The 20,465-nt window shown below is 35.6% G+C and overlaps 1 protein-coding gene across 2 annotated transcripts; it reads right to left on the bottom strand.

Moving 5' to 3' along the window:
- Nucleotides 1-332: 332 nt before the first annotated feature.
- Nucleotides 333-17,664, bottom strand: LOC109062825 (death-associated protein kinase 2-like). 2 transcript variants are annotated; one of them, XM_042745141.1, is made up of 12 exons: nt 17,514-17,664; nt 11,667-11,833; nt 7,849-8,070; nt 7,631-7,769; nt 6,978-7,107; nt 4,075-4,123; nt 3,358-3,384; nt 2,784-2,936; nt 2,260-2,305; nt 2,059-2,148; nt 1,315-1,401; nt 333-1,163 (listed from the first exon to the last, which is right to left on the bottom strand). In XM_042745141.1, exons 2-12 carry the CDS (start codon nt 11,726-11,728, stop codon nt 1,083-1,085), a joined length of 1,086 nt encoding a protein of 361 aa, XP_042601075.1. In that variant the 5' UTR covers nt 11,729-11,833; nt 17,514-17,664; the 3' UTR covers nt 333-1,082. The 2 variants fall into 2 exon arrangements, with proteins under 2 accessions (XP_042601075.1, XP_042601076.1); XM_042745142.1 differs by having other exon boundaries at nt 17,518-17,649.
- Nucleotides 17,665-20,465: the final 2,801 nt, after the last annotated feature.

Raw genomic sequence — 20,465 nt, 5'->3', positions numbered from 1 at the left:
CATCCAAAATAAAAGTTTTTATTTATATAACATATGTGTGTGTACTGTGTATATTTATTATGTATATTATATATAGACATACACATACAGTATATATTTAGAAAATGTATTTAAATGTATATATTTATATTAATATAATTTATATTATATATAAATATATTTAACATATAAACATAACATATTTTTCTCAACTATATACATGCATGTGTGTATTTATATATATATAATAAATATACACAGTACACACACATATATTATGAACACAAAAACTTTTATTTTGGATGCGATTAATCATGATTAATCGTCGCCCAGCACTAATTTAAACACTACCGTTCAAAAACTTTGGGGTTGGTAAGATGTTTTAATCTCTCTAATCTTTCAGCATTCATTACTCCAGTCTTAATTGTCACGTGATCCTTCAGAAATTATTCTAATATGCTGATTTGTTGCTCATTAAACATCAAAATCGAATACTGAAAACAGGTGTGTACTATTTTTGTAGAAAGAATAGCTTTTATTTGAAATTTATTTTTTGTAACAATATATGTCTTTACTATCAATTTTGATCAATCTAATGCATCCTTGCTGAATGAAAGTATTCATTTCTTTAAAAAAATGAAAAAAAAAAAAACCTGCCCAAACTTTTGAACAGTAGTGTATATAGCATGTATATATCCCACTGAAATATATCTGAACCTTAGTTTATGAAAACTTAATGTTGTAGGAACATCCTTCAAGACACCTGACCCTCCTGTGAACAGCAGTTCAGATAGAAGCATCAAACTCAATCTATCAGAGGTAGAACTCTTTGAAAACGCTTGCATATTAACATAGAAAACCACAATGATCTCTTGGCCCCATCCCTCTTTCAGATGTGGTCATTCACTGTAACTGGATATGCAGCTGGTGGTTCAAGGCCTTTGGATGGGGAAAGAAATCCTGTGGATTGCGGCTGGTTTGCAGTGTTGTAGTTGTACAGTGTTGCCCCCTGTTGGCAGTACAAAGTACTGCAGGTTGAATGAGCGCTGCTGCTTCGTTACAGGGAGATGCTTGTGGTTTGTGACTCCCTCTACCGATAAAATTTATGAACTGCTACTAAGACGTCTGCGTAAGAGAGAAGCAGGTTTTGTGCCGGTGTCCTCCTGATCGCTCTCACAGTCTCTCTGATTGGGAAAAAAAGGTAAAGTAAAGAAGCACTGCATTATTTATAACAATTAAGCACCTTTCCCATGTACTGCTCGATACAGTAGTGAGAAAGAATCTTTGCAACAATTAACAATCTTTTAAAATTGTGTTTTTTAAATAAATTCTTACCAGTTCTTGTTGCTCTGGACCGTGGGGCTTACACAGTAACTGCAGTCGACAAAACCGATTACAAGCTGAAACCATGTTAAAGGACATCTGTGTGGTGAGAAAAACAACTAGTTAGGTAATAGTTAAGAAATATCACGGCCTCTGTACAAAATATGCATCACAATCCAAACAGAAAAAAAGCAAAAAAGGGCATCATGACAGAGTTACATAATGACTCAGCAGGTGTCTCTCTTTACTCATAGGTCTGTTAGTTTAGAGAAGTGAGTCATTTGAGTCAGCTAAGGTAGTGTTAGCAACCGGTTCAGAACAGTTTAGTCATTTTTGTTGCTTTTTCTTTTTCTTTTAGAGTCCTGTGTCACAAACTGGAAAAATTAAGAAAAAAAAACATCTCTGTTAAAATTCTTGCAAAGGAATAAATAACAGATTTTTGGGTGAATCCCTTTAAGAGACAGTGATGAGCATGTATCATCACATTATATCAAAACAGCTACTGATTAAATGTAAATGCACTGAATGCAGAAATAAGTGGCTGATATGACAAAATAGCAAAACTAGACGTTCATTAATACTACAGGAGGGACAAAGAATGACTGAGGGAGACAAAAAGACAAAGTATTCATTGAGACACACAGTTAGTGACAGAAAAAGTTGGTCTGTGGGTAACGACAGTCTACATACTCCAGCCAATAGCAGGTTTCTCTGACCATGTTAAAAAAAACCCACAGCATTGACACAAATACCAACCTTCCATTTCCTCCTCGCGTTGAACTTCTTAAAGTTCTTCATGTTGATGGAGGAGCGGTTCCTCTTGGCTATTTGAGTTCTATTGAGAGGCTAAAAGAGAAATGGATGCGGAAAACAGTTACGGAAACAATCAAGGTAGAATGAAAAATAATTACATCATGAAATGTAATATGAGGAAACAGTTGAGTTCACACATCTCACCTTAATCCAGAGGTGAACGAGACACTCTTCTGCTGTCATTCTTTCACTAAATACAAATGCACAAAAGCAGTATAAGAAATATTTAACCCTTATAAATGATCCATTAGGCAAAAGTTAGGTTAGACAGTTAAAGATTAAATTAAAATTCCAGCTTGAATCTGAAATACAGTTTATATTATTCCCTCAAAGCAGAGCAGTCTGGGAATCTTTCAATCTTTGCTGAAAAAAAAATAAATAAATATAAAAAAAAAAAAAAAAAAATAAATATATATATATATATATATATATATATATATATATATATATATATATATATATATATATATATATATATATATATATATATACTCTCTCTCTCTATATATAGAAAAGTGTATTGATACATTAAATTGCATAAACAGAATAATGAATAAATATTCTACAAAATAAAAAAGATCTTTTTAAATGTTTTGGGAAACTTTCGCCTACTCAAAACCAATTTATAATCCCAATTATTCTAATATAATTAATCTGATTATTGCTACCTCTGGTCTTTAACTAGCAGTTTCTGGATGAAATCTTTAGCCATGTTGGTGGTTTGGCTGAAGTAGTGAGGCTCAAACTCGTAGTTCATTGCCACGATGTTCCTCAGCGTCTCTTCATCCGTCTCGCCTTGGAAAGGTGACAGGCCGCTCAAACTGATGGCATAAATATCCATGAATAAGAAATGTCTTCATCATTTCCAAGAGTTTCTACATATATTTTTACTGCAATATCTCTTCACTGTAATCTAGGATACAAAAAATATGCACACCACCATTAAGATTAACTGCTTTATCTCTGCGTTAAGATAAAGGCTATTACTAGTCAGTCTTTTGGTTATCTACTCCATATCTGGTGCACTTTATTTCTGACATGACTGATCTCATCCCACAGGACCTGACCTATAAACCTGAAAAAGCACATTGCTTGTCAAACGGGGAGGCTTTATTTCAGAGGTAATTTATGTCCTGGTTAAAATCGGAATATTTGGAGCAGCACTTTGGGTCGCAGGCGGATTCTTAAAGGATTTGACTGTCAGGAGTGTTATCATATGATTAACAATGGAAGATTACTTACAGAATGTAGGTAATGACACCAATGCTCCTGAAAAACATCACAAGAACACGATTAATCATCATTAACTCAATCTTAAAACTGGTATATAGAATTCTAAGCAATTTAACATGCAAAAAAAATAAATAAAATAAATACAAACTACTGTAAACTATTTTTAAATACAATATTTTAGTAAAAAAATACATCTATATTATTTAAAAAATATATATATTTATTAAAATTAATATTTAATTCCAAAATATAATTTGTAAGGTTTACATTTTGATATAGAAATTCACATTTATTTAACATGTGTGTAAGTGTTCTCTGGAAATCGAACCCATGACCTCTGCTTTGTTTGTGCCATGCAGTTCCAGCTGGGCTTCAGGAACGAATGAGATGTAAACCAAACACGTGTTATGCTAACATTATGCTAACCAGACATGAGTTGCTGTCTTTGGGGCAGCAGAAGATAGCTACTGCTTTTTGTCAAAAGCCAAAATAGTTTGCCTTCTGACAATATTTCGCACTTGACATCCATATTTAGTTGCATATTATGAAGTACAAACATATAGACACGCTGAAACAGATGCACACAGCTTAATGAGCACCTGGGGATGTCGGAGAAAGAAAAATCAAGTCTGAATATGCCTGTAAACTCCCTTATGCACTCTTACACTATATATTTCCATGTATGTATGAGTGTTTGTGTTGCTAATTTAACTTGCTAAGACTTACCACATATCTGCTGCTGTACTGAGAGGCTCATAGTTGATAATCTCAGGGGCTGAAACAGATGGAGAGAAACAAAGGCTTAAGTCAAGTAAAAATAAAACTCTTCTTTTGGCTCTCCTAAATTTTTTAGCATTTTTTTAGTTGCAGCAGCGCGCTGAACTCATTTTACTGCATTAATCAAGCATTTCAGAAAGCTTTGGCCGGACAGCAGCAGATATATTTGAGAAGTCAAACTGACAAAAATACACCATTAAGTGCATTCTTTGAGACCAGCAGCACATGTTCACGTCCTCACATGAACCACAGTAGATTGTGCTCTGTTCCCTACTGAGTTTCATACGAACAAAGCTTCACTTTAATTTGATACAAACCCACCGGGGGATGATTTAAAGTAGCTGAGCAGCAAACAAACTAGGCATGAAGGCATCTCCTGTTCATCTTGAGTCATTTATTTGACCGAAAACCACACAAGAAAAAGTTTAACCAAAAAAATAATAATAATAATAATAAAATGCTTTCATAACTTTATTCACCCTCATGACTTTTGAACACAAACTGTTTGGAACAATATGCGGGTGAGTAAATGAGGAAATTTTATTTTGTGGGTTAACTATCCCTTGACCAAACCTTTCCATCTATCAAATGAAAATGTATTTTAAATGACAAAGTGGTTGGGATAGTTTAATTATTGAGGATTTTGGCAGCTAAAAAGGTTCATCTAAAAGTACGGCTGACTCAGGAACTGGAGTGTTACTGAAATCACAATTCAGCCAATCACCAGATGTGCTTAGAAAAACACTTAAGCTCTAGTTGTCCACAAAGGACGTCCTCATGATAAGTAAAGTGCTCGTCACTTTGAACAAGAGGGTCTGCTTAATATCAAGTAGCATGCTACTTCTGCCTACTCTCATGGAGAAATAATACTTGGTTTGTCTAATAGCAGTTTTTTCAGTACATTTAAATTTATTCAGCAAGGTACAACTATATTTACAGGAAACAAAATCTTAATTTTTAGGAAATATTTATATCATAACAACTTATAATTTTTTGTCATAATAATATCATTATCATTTACTATTATATTATTAAAGTATTTATTTTTATTTACTGAATACTTTATTTATAATATTACTTAATATTCATTTTATGTAAATGTATATAAAGACTATTTACATCTCAAAACAACTAGTAAAAATATTATTTTTGCTATTATTATTATTATTTAATATTTAAAAATTAATTTTATTTATTTAATATATTGTTATAATTTATAATTCAATATTTATATTATGCATAAATTTACTGTTCAAATGATTCATCTATTTATTATTGTGTCCAAAATCGGAACTAAAACTAATTCTGTTTTGCATTAAAAATTATCCGTATTGGTATTGCTTGTAAAAAATAATATTGGTCTCTAGTCTACTAAAGTACACAGTTTCAGGCCACACGGACAAAATATGTGTGCATCTGCATTCTGTCAAGGTCAGTATTTAAAAGAACACTGATAAGTGTAGCCAGATAGTGTGTGTTTGTGTGTGTCACATTTCACTAGGTTTCCTTTAGGTTAAAGGAACTGATGAGCTGTTAAATGACTCAAGGACATTTCTGCAGTACATCAGCAGTGACATTACATGTGTGATCTCACAATAGTTATTTCTGTTCCTGTCCACTTAATTTTCAGCTGAACTTACGCAGCTCTGCCATTTCATCTGAAGTTAGTCTCCATGGATACAGCTAGAAATAAAAATTGTGCATATTGCCAAAAGCAGGAACATAATGCATGCAGAGACAGAAGCAGGTGTAGAGTCAAACACACACTCGAGCAGATGCAAACTCAACATGCGCACACACGCTTCACAAAACATACTGTACACAGGTATGTAAATGCAGGCACTATCATTATCAGTCAGTACTCAACTGTTGACACATTTATTGTTAGCTGGTTAAATAATAACAAAACCGGTTTAACAGTGCAGAAATCTGAAGGTAACTCTATCGCCCCCTTGAGTACGGAGGTTTGTTACCGCCACGTATGAACGTTAAAGGTTTCGTTCAGCCAAAAATGAAAATTCTGTCATTAATTACTCACCTTCATGTTGTTCTAAACCCATAAGACCTTCATTCATCTTCGGAACACAAAATATTTTGTTTATGAGCAGAGGAAAGCACAAGCATATGTCGTGGTACTGTTGTGAATGTCGGAAGATATTAAATTGTTGAATAAAGTCTTTATTTTTGTTTTATCTGCGCTCTTGGATTTCATTAAAAATATCTGTTGTGTCTTACGGGTTTGGAACGAGTATTTAATGACAGACTTTACATATTTGGGTGAACTGGGTGAACTTAAGTATACAATACCGTCAATAAGATTTTATATTTTTACAGAAATTATAACTTTTATTCAGCAAGGATGGATTAAATTGATTAAAGTGACAGTAAAGACTTTCATACTGTCACAAACCTATTTGATATTCATTCTATTCTTTTGAACTTTTTATTAATCAAAGAATTCTGAAAAAAAAAAAAAACGTATCGTGTTTTTCACAAAAATATTAAGCAGCATAACTGTTTAAAACATTGTTAACAATAAGAAATATTTCTTGAGCAGCAAATAAACATTTTGAAATAATTTCTGGATTAATAAATACATTTTAAAATAGATTTAATAGAAAACGGTTCCTTAAAATTAAAAAAATATTTCACAATAACACAGTTTTACTGTATTTTAGATTAAATTAATGCAGCCTTCGTTGAGCATAAAAAAACTTTTTATCTTCTTAAACTCCGACCTCAATAGTAGATAGTAGTGTGGTATTAGACAAGCATTCAGGTCTGCGTAGGTTTATGGCCTTTAAATGAACACAATCACTTGAACTCAAAACCACACAGACTGAACCACTCACCAATATACTGAGGGGTTCCACCTAAACTCTTATACTCTTCTCCTTGACTGAAGCGATGAGCCATGCCGAAATCAATGATCTTGATGTCTGGATTGGGAGCGTGTTTGTCCAACAACATGATATTTTCCGGCTGAAGAACAAGAAGGAAGATAAGAACATGCCTTTTGCTTTATACACAACACAGGTTTATTTATTATTATTGTAAATGATGTGTTTAGTATATTAAGTTGTACATTTTTTAAACCTGTATTGAAATTCATCTAACCCTAACCAAGCTATTTTTCTACACAGGTTTCTTTCAGAAGCTCAGTAAGGTTTGATGACTCAGATATAAATAAATATTATTTAAATATATAATAAATGTAGTGGATTTAAGGGATTTTCACAATGTGAGCACAATCAAAATATTTGTCTGAATACATTTTGTTGCATTCGAAGTGTCAGATTCATTTTGGTCAGAAGTGACAGCTTGGGTGAGAAAGGTACACAGTCTACTTCCACATTATCCTTTTGAAATTTTTATAGGAAGTGACATGTTTGCCACACAGAGTTAAAATTAACTTTCGAAGGTCTTCTGAAACTGTGCATGTGGTTAATTGTTTCGGTTTTCTGACTAAGATGGAGGCTATCATAAAAATGGGTTTCCTGCCTACCTTCAGGTCAAAATGGGCAATGTTTTTTTGGTGCATGTAGCTGACACCTTCCAGAATCTGCTTCAAGAACTCAATGGCTTCTGTCTCAGTGAGGTTTTCTTTCTCAGCGATGAAATCAAAGAGCTCGCCACCCTTTATGCTATATACAAAAAAAAAAAAAATAAGATTGACAAGAAAGAAGAATGAAAAAAAGGAAAAAGGAAAAGAAAAATACTCACAGCTCAATGATGAGGACCACCTCTGCCCTGCTCTCAAAAACATCTTTGAGAGCCATGATGTTTTGATGCTGAAGGCTCTGTAGGATCTCCACCTCCTTCTCCACACTCTTCCTCTCCAGGCCCAGCCTGCTTCCTGCACCTTTCTTTAGCTTCAGGAACTTCCCCGCCCACAGAACACCAGTGGCCCGTTCCCGAACCTCACGCACCTGCCCGAAGTGACCACTAGGATAGCAATATACAGAATGAATGGAGATATGTGTTAAGATAAGAACTAGGTAGTTATTCAAGGTAGTTGTTCCTAAAAAGGGTCAAAACCGATAATCATATATACAGTACAATGAATGTATAGTGAACCTATTGTATAATGTACATAGTAAAAATTATAAAAAATTATTTACTTTTAATTATTTTATTTTATTTTAGATTATTTTATTTATTATTAGTTTTTTATGTAGTTTCATTTTAATGTAATAATTAAGCAATAGAACCACATTAAAAAAAAAGAACCTTAATTCATTAGTTTTGTGTTTGAACATTTACAAAATTTATATTTTAGAAATGTTGCCATGTTAATACCAAAATATTATTTGTATAGTATTATTTTAAAATACTATTTAAATACCAATATATATGAATATTATCATATTGTTTTTATATTATATTATTGTTAAATTTACATTTACATTTACATTTAGTAAATTTTATCCAAAGCGACTTACAAATGAGGGCAATGGAAGCAATCAAAAACAACAAAAGAGCAATGATATATAAGTGCTATAACAAGTCTCAGTTAGCTTAAACGCAGTACACGTAGCAAGGGCTTTTAAATAATATAATAAATAAAAAGAAAACAGATAGAATAGAAAAGGAATAGAGCAAGCTAGTGTTAGAGGTCCTTTTTTTATAATTGTATAATAAATGAAAAGAAAATAGATAGAATACAAAAAGATTAGAAAGGTAGTTCGTTTTTTTTAAAAATAGAATTAGAATAGTGAGTGCAAAAGTTAGAGGGTCAAATAAAGATGGAAGAGATGTGTTTTAAGCCGATTCTTGAAGATGGCTAAGGACTCTGCTGCTCGGATTGAGTTGGGCAGGTCATTCCACTAGGAGGGAACATTTAATTTAAAAGTCCGTAAAAGTGACTTTGTGCTTCTTTGGGATGGCACAATCAAGCGATGTTCACTTGCAGAACGCAAGCTTCTAGAGGGCACATAAGTCTGAAGTAATGAATTTAGGTAAAGGGTTGCAGAGCCAGTGGTGGTTTTATATGCAAACATCAATGCCTTGAATTTTATGCGAGCAGCTATTGGTAGCCAGTGCAAATTGATAAACAGAGGTGTGACGTGTGTTCTTTTCGGCTCGTTAAAAATTAATCTTGCTGCCGCGTTCTGGATTAATTGTAAAGGTTTGATAGAACTGGCTGTAAGACCTGCCAAGAGAGTGTTGCAAAGTCTAGCCTGGACAGAACAAGAGCTTGAACAAGGAGTTGTGCAGCATGCTCCGAAAGAAAGGGCCTGATCTTCTTAATGTTGAATCTGTGGTCTGGGAAAGTTAGCTGATCATCAATCATAACTCCAAGGTTTCTGGCTGTTTTTGAAGGAGTTATGGTTGATGTGCCTAACTTGATGGTGAAATTGTGATGAAACGATGGGTTTGCTGGAACCACAAGCAGTTCTGTCTTGGCAAGGTTGAGTTGAAGGTGATGGTCCTTAATCCAGCAAGAAATGTCTGTTAGACAAGCTGAGATGCGAGCAGCTACCGATGGATCATCAGGATGGAATGGGAGGTAGAGCTGAGTGTCATCAGCATAGCAATGGTATGAAAAGCCATGTTTCTGAATGACAGAACCTAATGATGCCATGTAGACAGAGAAGAGAAGTGGTCCAAGAACTGAGCCCTGAGGCACCCCAGTAGTTAGATGTTGCGACTTGGACACCTCACCTCTCCAATATACTTTGAAGGACCTATCTGATAGGTAAGACTCAAACCACTGGAGTGCGGTTCCTGAGATGCCCTTTGTCAGTAGGGTTGACAGGAGGATCTGGTGGTTAACCGTGTCAAAAGCAGCAGATAGATCAAGCAAGATAAGTATTGAAGATTTGGATTCCGCTCTTGCCAGTCTTAGGGCTTCAACAACTGAGAGCAATGCAGTCTCAGTTGAATGTCCACTTCTGAAGCCAGATTGGTTGCTGTCAAGGAGGTTGTTCTGTGTGAGAAAGGTAGAGACTTGGTTGAACACAGTGTTTTTGCAATGAAAGGAAGAAGGGAAACTGGTCTGTAGTGCTCTAAAAGAGATGGGTTGAGGGTGGGTTTCTTAAGGAGTGGAGTTATACGAGCCTGTCTAAATGATGAGGGGAAAACACCAGTGTGGAGGGATATGTTAATGATGTGAGTGAGCGCAGGTACAACTGCAGGAGAAATGGCTTGAAGGAGATAAGATGGAATAGGATCAAGCGGACAAGTAGTAGGATGATTAGAAAGGATGAGTTTGGAGACTTCTGCCTCAGAGAGTGAAGAGAAGGATGTGAATGAGTGTATGTTTGCTGGTGAGATGTGTTTGATGGATTGTGGTGTGGAAAATTGTGCACTGATGTTTTTAATTTTATTAATGAAAAACGTGGCAAAGTCGTCAGCTATTAGAGATGAAGCAGGAGGGGGAGGAGGAGGACAAAGGAGCGAGGAAAATGTTTTAAAAAGCATGCGAGAGTTAGACGAATTGTTAATTTTGTTATAGTAGTATGTCCTTTTAGTAGTGGAGACATTAGCAGAAAAGGAAGAGAGGAGTGACTGATACACATTAAGGTCAGTAGTATTTTTGGATTTGCGCCACATCCTTTCAGCAGCTCTAAGCTTAGAACGATGTTCACGTAGAACATCAGATAACCAAGGGGCTGTAGGGGTGGTACGGGCTGGCCTGGAAGACAAGGGGCAAACAGTGTCTAAACAAGATGTAAGAGTGGAGCAGAAAGTATCAGTAGCACTGATCAAAAGATGCTTATAAGTTTAGGGTGAGGAAGCGAAGATGAAACCATTGCAGATAGCCGGGAGGGTGAGAGTAAGCGTAGGTTACGTCCGTCGAAAGATGACATGTGGAGGGGTAAGTGATGTGTCAGGGACCATGTTGAGGTTAAGAGTGAGGAGGAAGTGATCCGAGGTGTGCAGTGGAGTAACCAGCACATGATCAGTGGAGCAGTGTCATGTGTAAATAAGGTCCAGTTGGTTGCCTGATTTGTGAGTAGCAGTAGTTGACACTCGGTTGAGATCAAAAGAGGCAAGCAGAGTGTGGAAGTCAGCAGAATATTGTTAGATCAATATTTTGGTATACACAACCATTCAGAATCTGGGGTTGGTAAGAGTTTTTACTTCTTTTGTAAAAACAGTGTTTAATATTATTACAATATAAAAAAATCTATATTTTAAGATTTTAAGATTAATTTGTTCCTATGATGGCAAAGCTGAATTCTCAGTATCGTTACTTTAGTCTTTAGTATGACATGATTCTTCAGAAATCATTCTAATATGCTGATTTTCTCAATAAACATTTCATTATGATATTCTTTTTTTTCAGGATTCTTCACTGAATAGAAAGCTCAAGAACAGTATTTGAAAAAAAAATTTTTTGTACCAAAGTAAACTTTTTTGCTGTTTTACTGTCTATTTAATGGATCCATGCTGAATTAAAGTATACATTTCTTAAAAAAAGAATCTCAGTGATCCAAACTTTTGTACAATAGTATATAACAATAGTATACTGTGATCTGATACATCTTTTTTTCAGTAAAGAGAATAAGACAATAAACAGCTGTGACTCTCTTTACCTTCCCAAAACATTTCCAATCTCATAAAGGTCTTCAACATTATCCAGCTTGAAGACAGCCATGACGCTGTCTCTCTGTCTCTTCAGTGTCCTCTGTCTGTCAATGTCCAAAGGAAAGCTATGGGCTACTGTATAGTGCTCATACTGGAGTTGGCATTAGGTCCACACCTATAAAACACAGGATGGTAAGTGGCTTATTTCTCTAAACAAACGGAAAACATTTCTTTCAGAATTTAACTAAACTTGCATAATGATTTACATTAAATAAGCATTTCATGACTTTAAAGGCTGCTCTGACAGCACAACTATACTAGCTGGGAACGGAAAAGAAGAGCTATCTGGAAATCATTTACGAGTCCCCAAAGGTTAAACATCTGGAATCCAAACCCATCTGATACGCCAGAACTTCATACATGAGAAAAGAATGTTGCACTGAATGTTCTGGCAGTTCAAACAGATGTAAACAAAACAGTCCTTTAAACTTCTGCCAAGTGTGGACAAACCATTATTAGGTCACAATGTGCAACATAGAGCATGAATATAGTTTGGAAAACTGCCCAGACCTCAGTTACCCTTTCATGATTATATTAATGCATTCTTAAATAATGAGTCCACTCCCCACACTGAGTTGTGGTGTAATTAGTTTTCAATGGCTTACACAGTTTATCACTGGGAGGAAGAAATAAGAAAATGAATGAGGAGGAGTTGGGAGGAGAAAGATTATTTATGGAGTGACAAGACAAACAAGGTCTTGTTTTGGCATACCTGTCTGCCTGTCCCCCCATATAATCTATCATTTATCCATTTTTAGAGGAGAAAATGTGAAATATAAATCTAAATGGTGTGATATTGAAGGTGGATTATTTCACAGTGCTTTGCAATCAATGTAAATAATATTAATGTGCTGTGAATGTGGAAAATATGGAATGTGAGAGCAACTGCAAATGGCAGTTTATCTGATTTGAATACAAGCTGGACAAATCTGTTGCGTCTATGGTGAGTAAACACTAATTCAAAACTAACAAAAAAAAAAGATGTAAACTCTCTCTCATAGACTAAGGATCGGTATTATTATTTATTTTACTTTAATAAACAAACTCTAGATATGAAGTAGAAAATTTCACACTTGACAACCACCTTGAGCATACTGGCAACAACCCTAGAAATGCACTAGAAACATTGCCTGAACATCGTTACAACCATACAACAAAGCCCTGGCAACAGCAATCAAGAACACCCTACCAATGCCCTAGTAACCACACAGAACACCCTGGCAACCACCTAGCAATGTCCTAGCAACAACCCAAAATGACCTAGCAACAAACCAAAATATTCTTGCAACCATAGCCATGCCCTGACAAACAAAGAGCACCCTAGCAACTATCCGGACTATCCTAACAACCATGTAGAAATGCACCTGGAATGCCTTAGCAACCATCCATAATACCCTAACAACCATATAACAATGCCCCTACAACAAGCATAAAAACCTTAACAATGCCATAGCAACAACCCAGAACACCCTAGCAACCGTTTAGAGGAAACTAGGGACAACAAATTAATCCCATGGCAATAAATAAAATCATCCTAGCAACCAAATAGTAATGTTCTTACAACAACAAAAACACAGAGCACCCTAGCTACAATATAGCCCTAGCAATCACAAAAACACCCTAACAACCACCCAGAACACCATAGCAACCACCTAACAATGCCCAAGCAACAAATCAAATCTCCATAGCAACCACCTAGCAATGCCCTATCAACCCAAACACCCTAACAACCACCTAGCAATGCCCAAACTAGAACACCCTAGCAACCACCCATCAATGCAACCCCACAGAACACATTCTAATAACCACATAACAATTCCCTAGCAACCAGAACACCCTAGCAACCACCCAGCAATGCCTAAGCAACCTCACAGAACACATTCTAACAATAACATAGCAAAGCCCTAGAAACCAGAACACCCTAGCAACCACCTAGCAATGGCTAAGCAACTAGAATACCCAAGCAACCACCCAGCAATGCCCTAGGAACCAGGGCTCGTATTCTTAAAGATTCTAAGAATCCTCTCAGAGAGCTCCTAATTTAGCTTAAAAATTTCTGACAAGGAGTCTTAGCTTAAAAGTGATTCAAGACCAATCTGAGAGCAACTCTGAGCGAGGAAAAGATAAAAACGTTTATCTTAGTGAGGAGGCGGGGCTGACCCTGTTGCTAGCTATGGCACAGTCTTTTGAAGACTGTGATTGGTTGGTTGTCTAAGAAGGAAATAAAAGAGCGCTTTTAAGAGTAGGGTCTATTATAAACCTTCACTTTAAAAATTACAGGCATAATTTTTCCTGTTTTACCGTACTCTCTCTCTCTCACCCACACAGAGAAACACATTATATATGTATATATATTTTTTATTTTTTTATTTAACATGCTGTCATGCTTAACAAATTTTATTGAAAATGAACGCTGACACAAAAAGGTTCTAATAGTGCTGTAATTGTTTGTATGATCACTTTGCTTATAGAAGGTTGTGACAGACCCAAATTATCACTTCTGCATAGTTGTATTTTTCAAGTTGCCAAAAATGTTAAAAATGTTGTGGCATTTCTGTGCGGTGTCTGGATGTTAGCGCGTCTCTGATAAGATCGTTCACAAACTTGATCCCAGCAATCTGTAGCTTCTTGTTATCTCACTGTCATGCATTGTGCAACACATTTCTTCTCCCTCTTCATGCTTCGTCCATTTTCTCCTCTGCTAAAGAAACTTTTAAGCCTTTTAAAGGTCCTCGTCCATACTCCTAACAATTTTGGACCTTAAGACATCTTTTAAGGGTTAAGATGCTTTCTGAATTACTTTTTTCTTTACAAGGACCTTTCCTTTAATTTTAAGAGGAAACACCCACATTTCTAAGAATGTTCATATAATTTTGTTACCAGGAACAACTCAAGATATTTCATGAATACGGGTCCAGAACAACCTAGTAGCAACCACCCAGCAATGTCTAAGCAACCACACAGAACATTCTAGCAACCACCCAGCAATGCCCTAGCAAACACAGAGAACACCCTAGAAACCATATCAATGCCTAAGCAACCATATAGAAATGCCCTCGCTTTACAACCCAGAGCACCTTAGCAACAATACAACCCGGCCTAGCAACCAAATTGCATGCCCTGACAACAACAAAAAATACCCTAGCAACCACTCCAGTCACTATAGCAACCACATAGCAATTCCCTTGCAACCTTCCTGATATGCCTAAGCAACAAACCAAAACACCCTAGCAACCATATAGCAATGGCAACAACCAAGAACACCATAGCAATACCCTAGCAACCATATAACGACACCCTAGCAAGCAGCTATCTAACATCGTGGCTGTTAGTTTCACACAGAAACGAACCAAACACGTTTTCTTTAAAAAAAAGTACTTCAAGTGTTTTTAATCATGGTCTAACAGTGTCTGGAACAGCCAGTCAGCCAATCAGAGCTCAGTGCTTAGAAGCCGAAAGAGAAAAAACAATCAAGGGACTCAGGGAGTATCTTTTGAAAAGTTATTTTATATAACACACATACAATCAAACATTTGTATCTAGAAGACACACGCCACACACACATCCAGAATCCATCTGCATTGCTCTGTGATGATAAAGACAACAGCACGTGTGCCAAACTGAAGTTGACACAGCACAACTGGATATTCAAAGTGTTTAGAGCACATGTTAAAGTTAAAGTGCACATCAACTGTGTTTAGATGGAACGGAACAGAGACGGAAAGCATTAATAGTTATTTTCCAAAATGTCACCCCGCCCATCTCACTTCAGTTTTCCTAACATACCAGGAAAAAAGCCACAGAGAAGAACAACAGCCTTCATTGCAAAACAAAAAACCCCCCTTTTGCTTCATGGGAGCAACACTCACTCAGCTGTGTCAAATTACACATATCCAGTAAAACTATGCTCAACAATTAGTTTCAGTTTGGGTTTGGTTGTTATTTTTGCATCATCACTGCATTTTGCAATATTTTAGCTTAAAAAGTACATAGACTATATCTGCCATCACCTTATGTTAGCTACTTTATTTTGTAAATTCAGCTAAGACAAATGTGTGACTGCGCCTGCGGGTTTAAGTGAGGGAGTTCTGAAATTTGAGCATGAGCTTGCTTTCATTCCCTTCTGAATAAGATCAAAGAAAGAACTTCAAGAGCAATTCCAAAACCTGAAAACTTCCTGCTGAATCTAGGATCAGATCTCCAGCCACGAAACGCCCAAAATAATGATCACATCCTTGATTAAGATCAAAGTCCTAGAGCTACAGATTCAGATCAATATAAATGAGGAAAACAAATGGGGGGTGAGAAAATCATGGGGAAAGAATGTCTGGACAAGACCTATATATATATGTGTATGTATATATATATATATATATATATATATATATATATATATATATATATATATATATATATATATATATATGAAGAGTTCAGATTCAAAAGCCTCTAAGTGTGTCTGACGTTTTTCTTTAAAATGAACATTTCTTTCTGGCTTTTATGTATAGGTTTCTATGTAAGTACTTCTGAATGGGTTGAGGGTGGGATTTAGCGCATTTGAAGTGAAAGTACTTTGGAGAGCATTCACTCAGTATCGTTATCTTTTGACCAAGACGGCTTTTAGAGGCTTTTGTATTGGAACTCTTCATATGCAAACCACCACAGCAAACACATATAACCCACTATTTAAACTCAGCTTCACTTTATGCGCACACACACACACACACACACACATATAAACACACACAAAATGTATAATGTATAATAGCTATGTAATGACATAGGCTATAGCCTACCTTGCTTACCTACACTGTAAAATAGTAATGTGCAAAATTTCTGCTTGATCTAACTTTAATCCCAATATAAACTGAAGGCTGAGTAAGTAATGTTTAAATACAGCTTTGACTTGAATAAAGCAAGTTAATCAGATGTAATCATATAAATCACATTTTGGTATACCTGACAACTATTTTTACAATGTGAGGAAAAACTTACACATGCTATCAGTAACGCCTACTTTCCAGTGCAGCTTTCAGCTAAACCTATGCGCTCTAAACCAAATATGGACAAAGAAACTTGCATTTCTTGTTTTTTGAAAAACCCTAAATCCAGAAGAAAGGTAGGGTCTAATTGTTTAGCCTCAGGGCCTGGGAGGTTTGCTAGCCAGAACCTGGTACATCTAGGTGCTAACCACCTGGAGATCACTAACTAGTTATGCAACAACTGTTTTTCTTGGTTATTTAATTAATACAGTCTGTGGCTGTCAACTGGGAGTTTTGAAACTCGCACAAGTTTTTTACACTGCAGAAGTCTTGAGAAATTTTAAAAGCAAACGTGAATATAAGTGAACGTTTAAAACGCCAGGTAATTTTTTATTTTTTTTTTTTTTTTTGCTTTGGTCTGACAGTAACAGAAAATGTCACATGAAATGAAACGAAATCGCATTAAAAAAAAAAAATAAAAATACAGTATAACAAAATCGAACGTCTCCTGTCGACTCTGTACAGAACACGACCAAAACCTGCGTGTGGAAACTTGTTCGTGTCATTCTCGCGCGTGGTGTCTGTTAAATATTCCACTGCGAGGGTTTCTGAGCTTCGCACCTAGGAATCCCCTAAGTGTCACGACCACGATGCAACGATTAGTGTACATTTCCTTGTATTAGTAACTTCTATCATGCACTGCGACATATGTTCACAATTTATTGTCTCGTATCCCCCTGATTTCATATAGAATAGCCTATTATATGTCAAATCCCCTGTAACCTGAAAAATCGGTTGAATTATGGGACGTACCTGCCTGGCATGTAGGGTCATGAAGCCGCGTCGTGTCTGTTTGACGGACGGTAGGTTATTTCCTCCGCTCACTGCGGACGCACTAGTACTGAAATGAGGAAACGCTCATGTTGACCATGTCAGTGCAGTCCCCGCATGTGGCAAGCCATTTTAACACTGCTCCTCTACACTAACTCTTTTTACTAACTTCTCAAAATTCCTAGTAAACAATCAATCATACTAATCCTACTAAAACAACTTGCCTACTTGTTCCAGTAGTACACGTGTCTATAAATAGGTACCAGTAGCCTATACTTTAAATAAGTAGTAAAAAAAATATTGTAACTATATTTAAAGATTTAAAAGTATTTAATAATAAGCTTTAGTAACTAATATTAGGAAAACTGGAATAGATATTAGAAATTGAAATACATACTATTTACAAGAGAATAGTTGAAATATAAACCACAGACACTCATGGAATTTACAAACAAATAGTATAGCATTTACTAGTAAAACTGGAATAGTTAGCCTACTTATCACCTCTAAAATAGTGACTAGCAGAGGAATAAGGATCAGCTTCTAACAAATAGATACAAGTGAAACTGGAAATGTGAATCAGTTTTTATTACAAAAATAATGCAATGCAACTTGATGTGATTTGCAGTCACACTTTTCTTAATGTCATATCATTTTATTTTTAAAATGGATCGGTTCCTTGTGCCAAGTAGGCCTGCCCTGACTAAAGATTTTTCTAGTCAACTAGCCACACGTTTTTATTAAATTGATTAATATAGCCTAATAATAACCTACTAAACCATGCTTTAGGCATATAGGCATATATTTCGTGCTCAAGCATGAGCATAAAGCTTGCCACAAAGCACCGGCAAAAGTAATGGTTATGAATGTGCCCAGGGAAAGGAAGACATTTTAATTATTTATTAATAAACTAGTGCTTTCTCAATCAGTGTCCGCTGCAAAGATGAAATTGCTGAATGCTGACGCTGACTCGCCATCTCCACAGTAATGGACGTGACTTTCTTTAATAGCCTAGAGAGAAATGCACCTCTTCATACGGACTACATAATTAGAAAATACATACAACAGATCTTTGTCCTGTCTCCTACACTATAAGACATATTTGAGAAGCAGCTGTGGTGATGCCCGAAACAGTATCTTGACACATTTGGCCAGAGATTGCCTTTGCCTTTGACTCACATTCGGAAACTCAGAAATTGTTAGGCGAGCTGTATAAAAATCTTTGGGAATTGACTGATCTATGTAGGTTAGTTGTTTAATTAAATAGAACGAAAAATTACAATTAAATTGCGATGAGCCAAATAATCGTGTAATAAAATGTTACAAAATTGAGTGTGCGATTTATTTTATTATTCATATTAATAATAATAATAATAATATCATCTTTTGGTCATATTTATTATTAATTGCACAGCTCCCCCTGTCAATAATCTAGCACTCCCTCAGCACCTGCGATCGCCCCTGGGCCAGAGGAAACCAGCAGTTTAATATCAAGATTCAACTATATATTGATTGCCACTGGATTACTTAGCATTTTAATAACCAGCAGTTTAATAGTAAGATTCATTTACATATTGATTACCACTGGATTACTTAGAGGTAATTAAAAATATATTCGTACTAACATACACCAGTGAGTTTTAAATACTAAATGTTAAAACTGCTTGCCGCAGCACACCTCATGAAAACGGGGGTACATAGGTAACTCTCTCTGCAGCTCCATAAATCTCTGGAATTCACGGTTGAGAGATTGAGGTTAAATTGATGAATTTCTGCAACAACAACAACAAAAAAGACTTATTTGTGCATTTAAGTAAGAGTAGAAAGTCTGACAATTATTAGAGAATTAGTTAAGGTGATCGTAATACTGCAGACAAGAATTAAAGTGGACTCAGCTCGGATCTAATCGCTGGACAGCTGTTTTTAGTTAATCAACACAATTTTGAAGCATAAGTTTTGAATCAAATTACGATGTAATAATGTACATGAAAATCACATTAAATAAAACCGTTGTATGAAATTTAGTATGCATGACTTTTGCATGACTATTGTTAGTAGCTATTGTCAAGTGCAACGAATGACAGTTAATTTTCATTCCTGTCTCATTCCGAATTTCATGTTAATGTACTTGCGCCATCTAGTGGATGTGTCCTGTAACTGTCAGCTGGTAAATATTTGGAAAGAGTATACATTTTTCTTTTAAAAAATTACACCAATGGACACAAAAGTAAAAATGTTGTTAAATAAAAATTACTTTGTGAATTGAAGATAAAAAAAAATCTTAAATAATATAGGCCTAAATGAAAAACATAAAAAAAAGAAAGAAAAGACAAAGAAGAAATCTCAAGTATCCCAAAAACTGTAAAGGAATGTGGTTTTTCCGTCAAATTTAAAGAACAGCTTTGTTCTTCTTCTTACCGTTTGTACACTTCTTTTGTCATCTCTTTCTTTTTTCCTCACCTTCATTGTGGTCGTTCTTTCTCATCCTGTGTGGTGAGCAAGTCACGTGACGCAACTGCCTCTTCTCTCTCTCTCTCTCTCTCTCTCTCTCTCTCTCTCTCTCACGCACACACACACACATATGCATGTTCTCACTCTCTATCTCTGTCTCACCATAACAACACACTCACTGTGCTCAAACATAAAAGATAAAAAAGGACATGCACATATACAGGATACACAGATACAAATTTACATGTTCACAATTTGTGTTGAAGAGGGAAACATTCTACAGTTTTAAACAACATGAGTTTTGTTTTATAGACAGGCATTCAAAAACCTAAAAAATAAATCTACAGAAACCCAATAAAACTGCAGCAACATGATATTATGATTAAAAAGTAAATCGATTTAAGAGGACCTTCACTTTTACATATCAATTTTGCAAGCTGTTAATATGCTACATATCTTTTCAAAGCTTTTTTTTTAAGAATG

Source organism: Cyprinus carpio, chromosome B19 (genome assembly GCF_018340385.1).
Source record: "Cyprinus carpio isolate SPL01 chromosome B19, ASM1834038v1, whole genome shotgun sequence".
Taxonomy (NCBI): Eukaryota; Metazoa; Chordata; class Actinopteri; order Cypriniformes; family Cyprinidae; genus Cyprinus; species Cyprinus carpio.
This window is presented reverse-complemented; position numbering and strand designations above follow the sequence as displayed.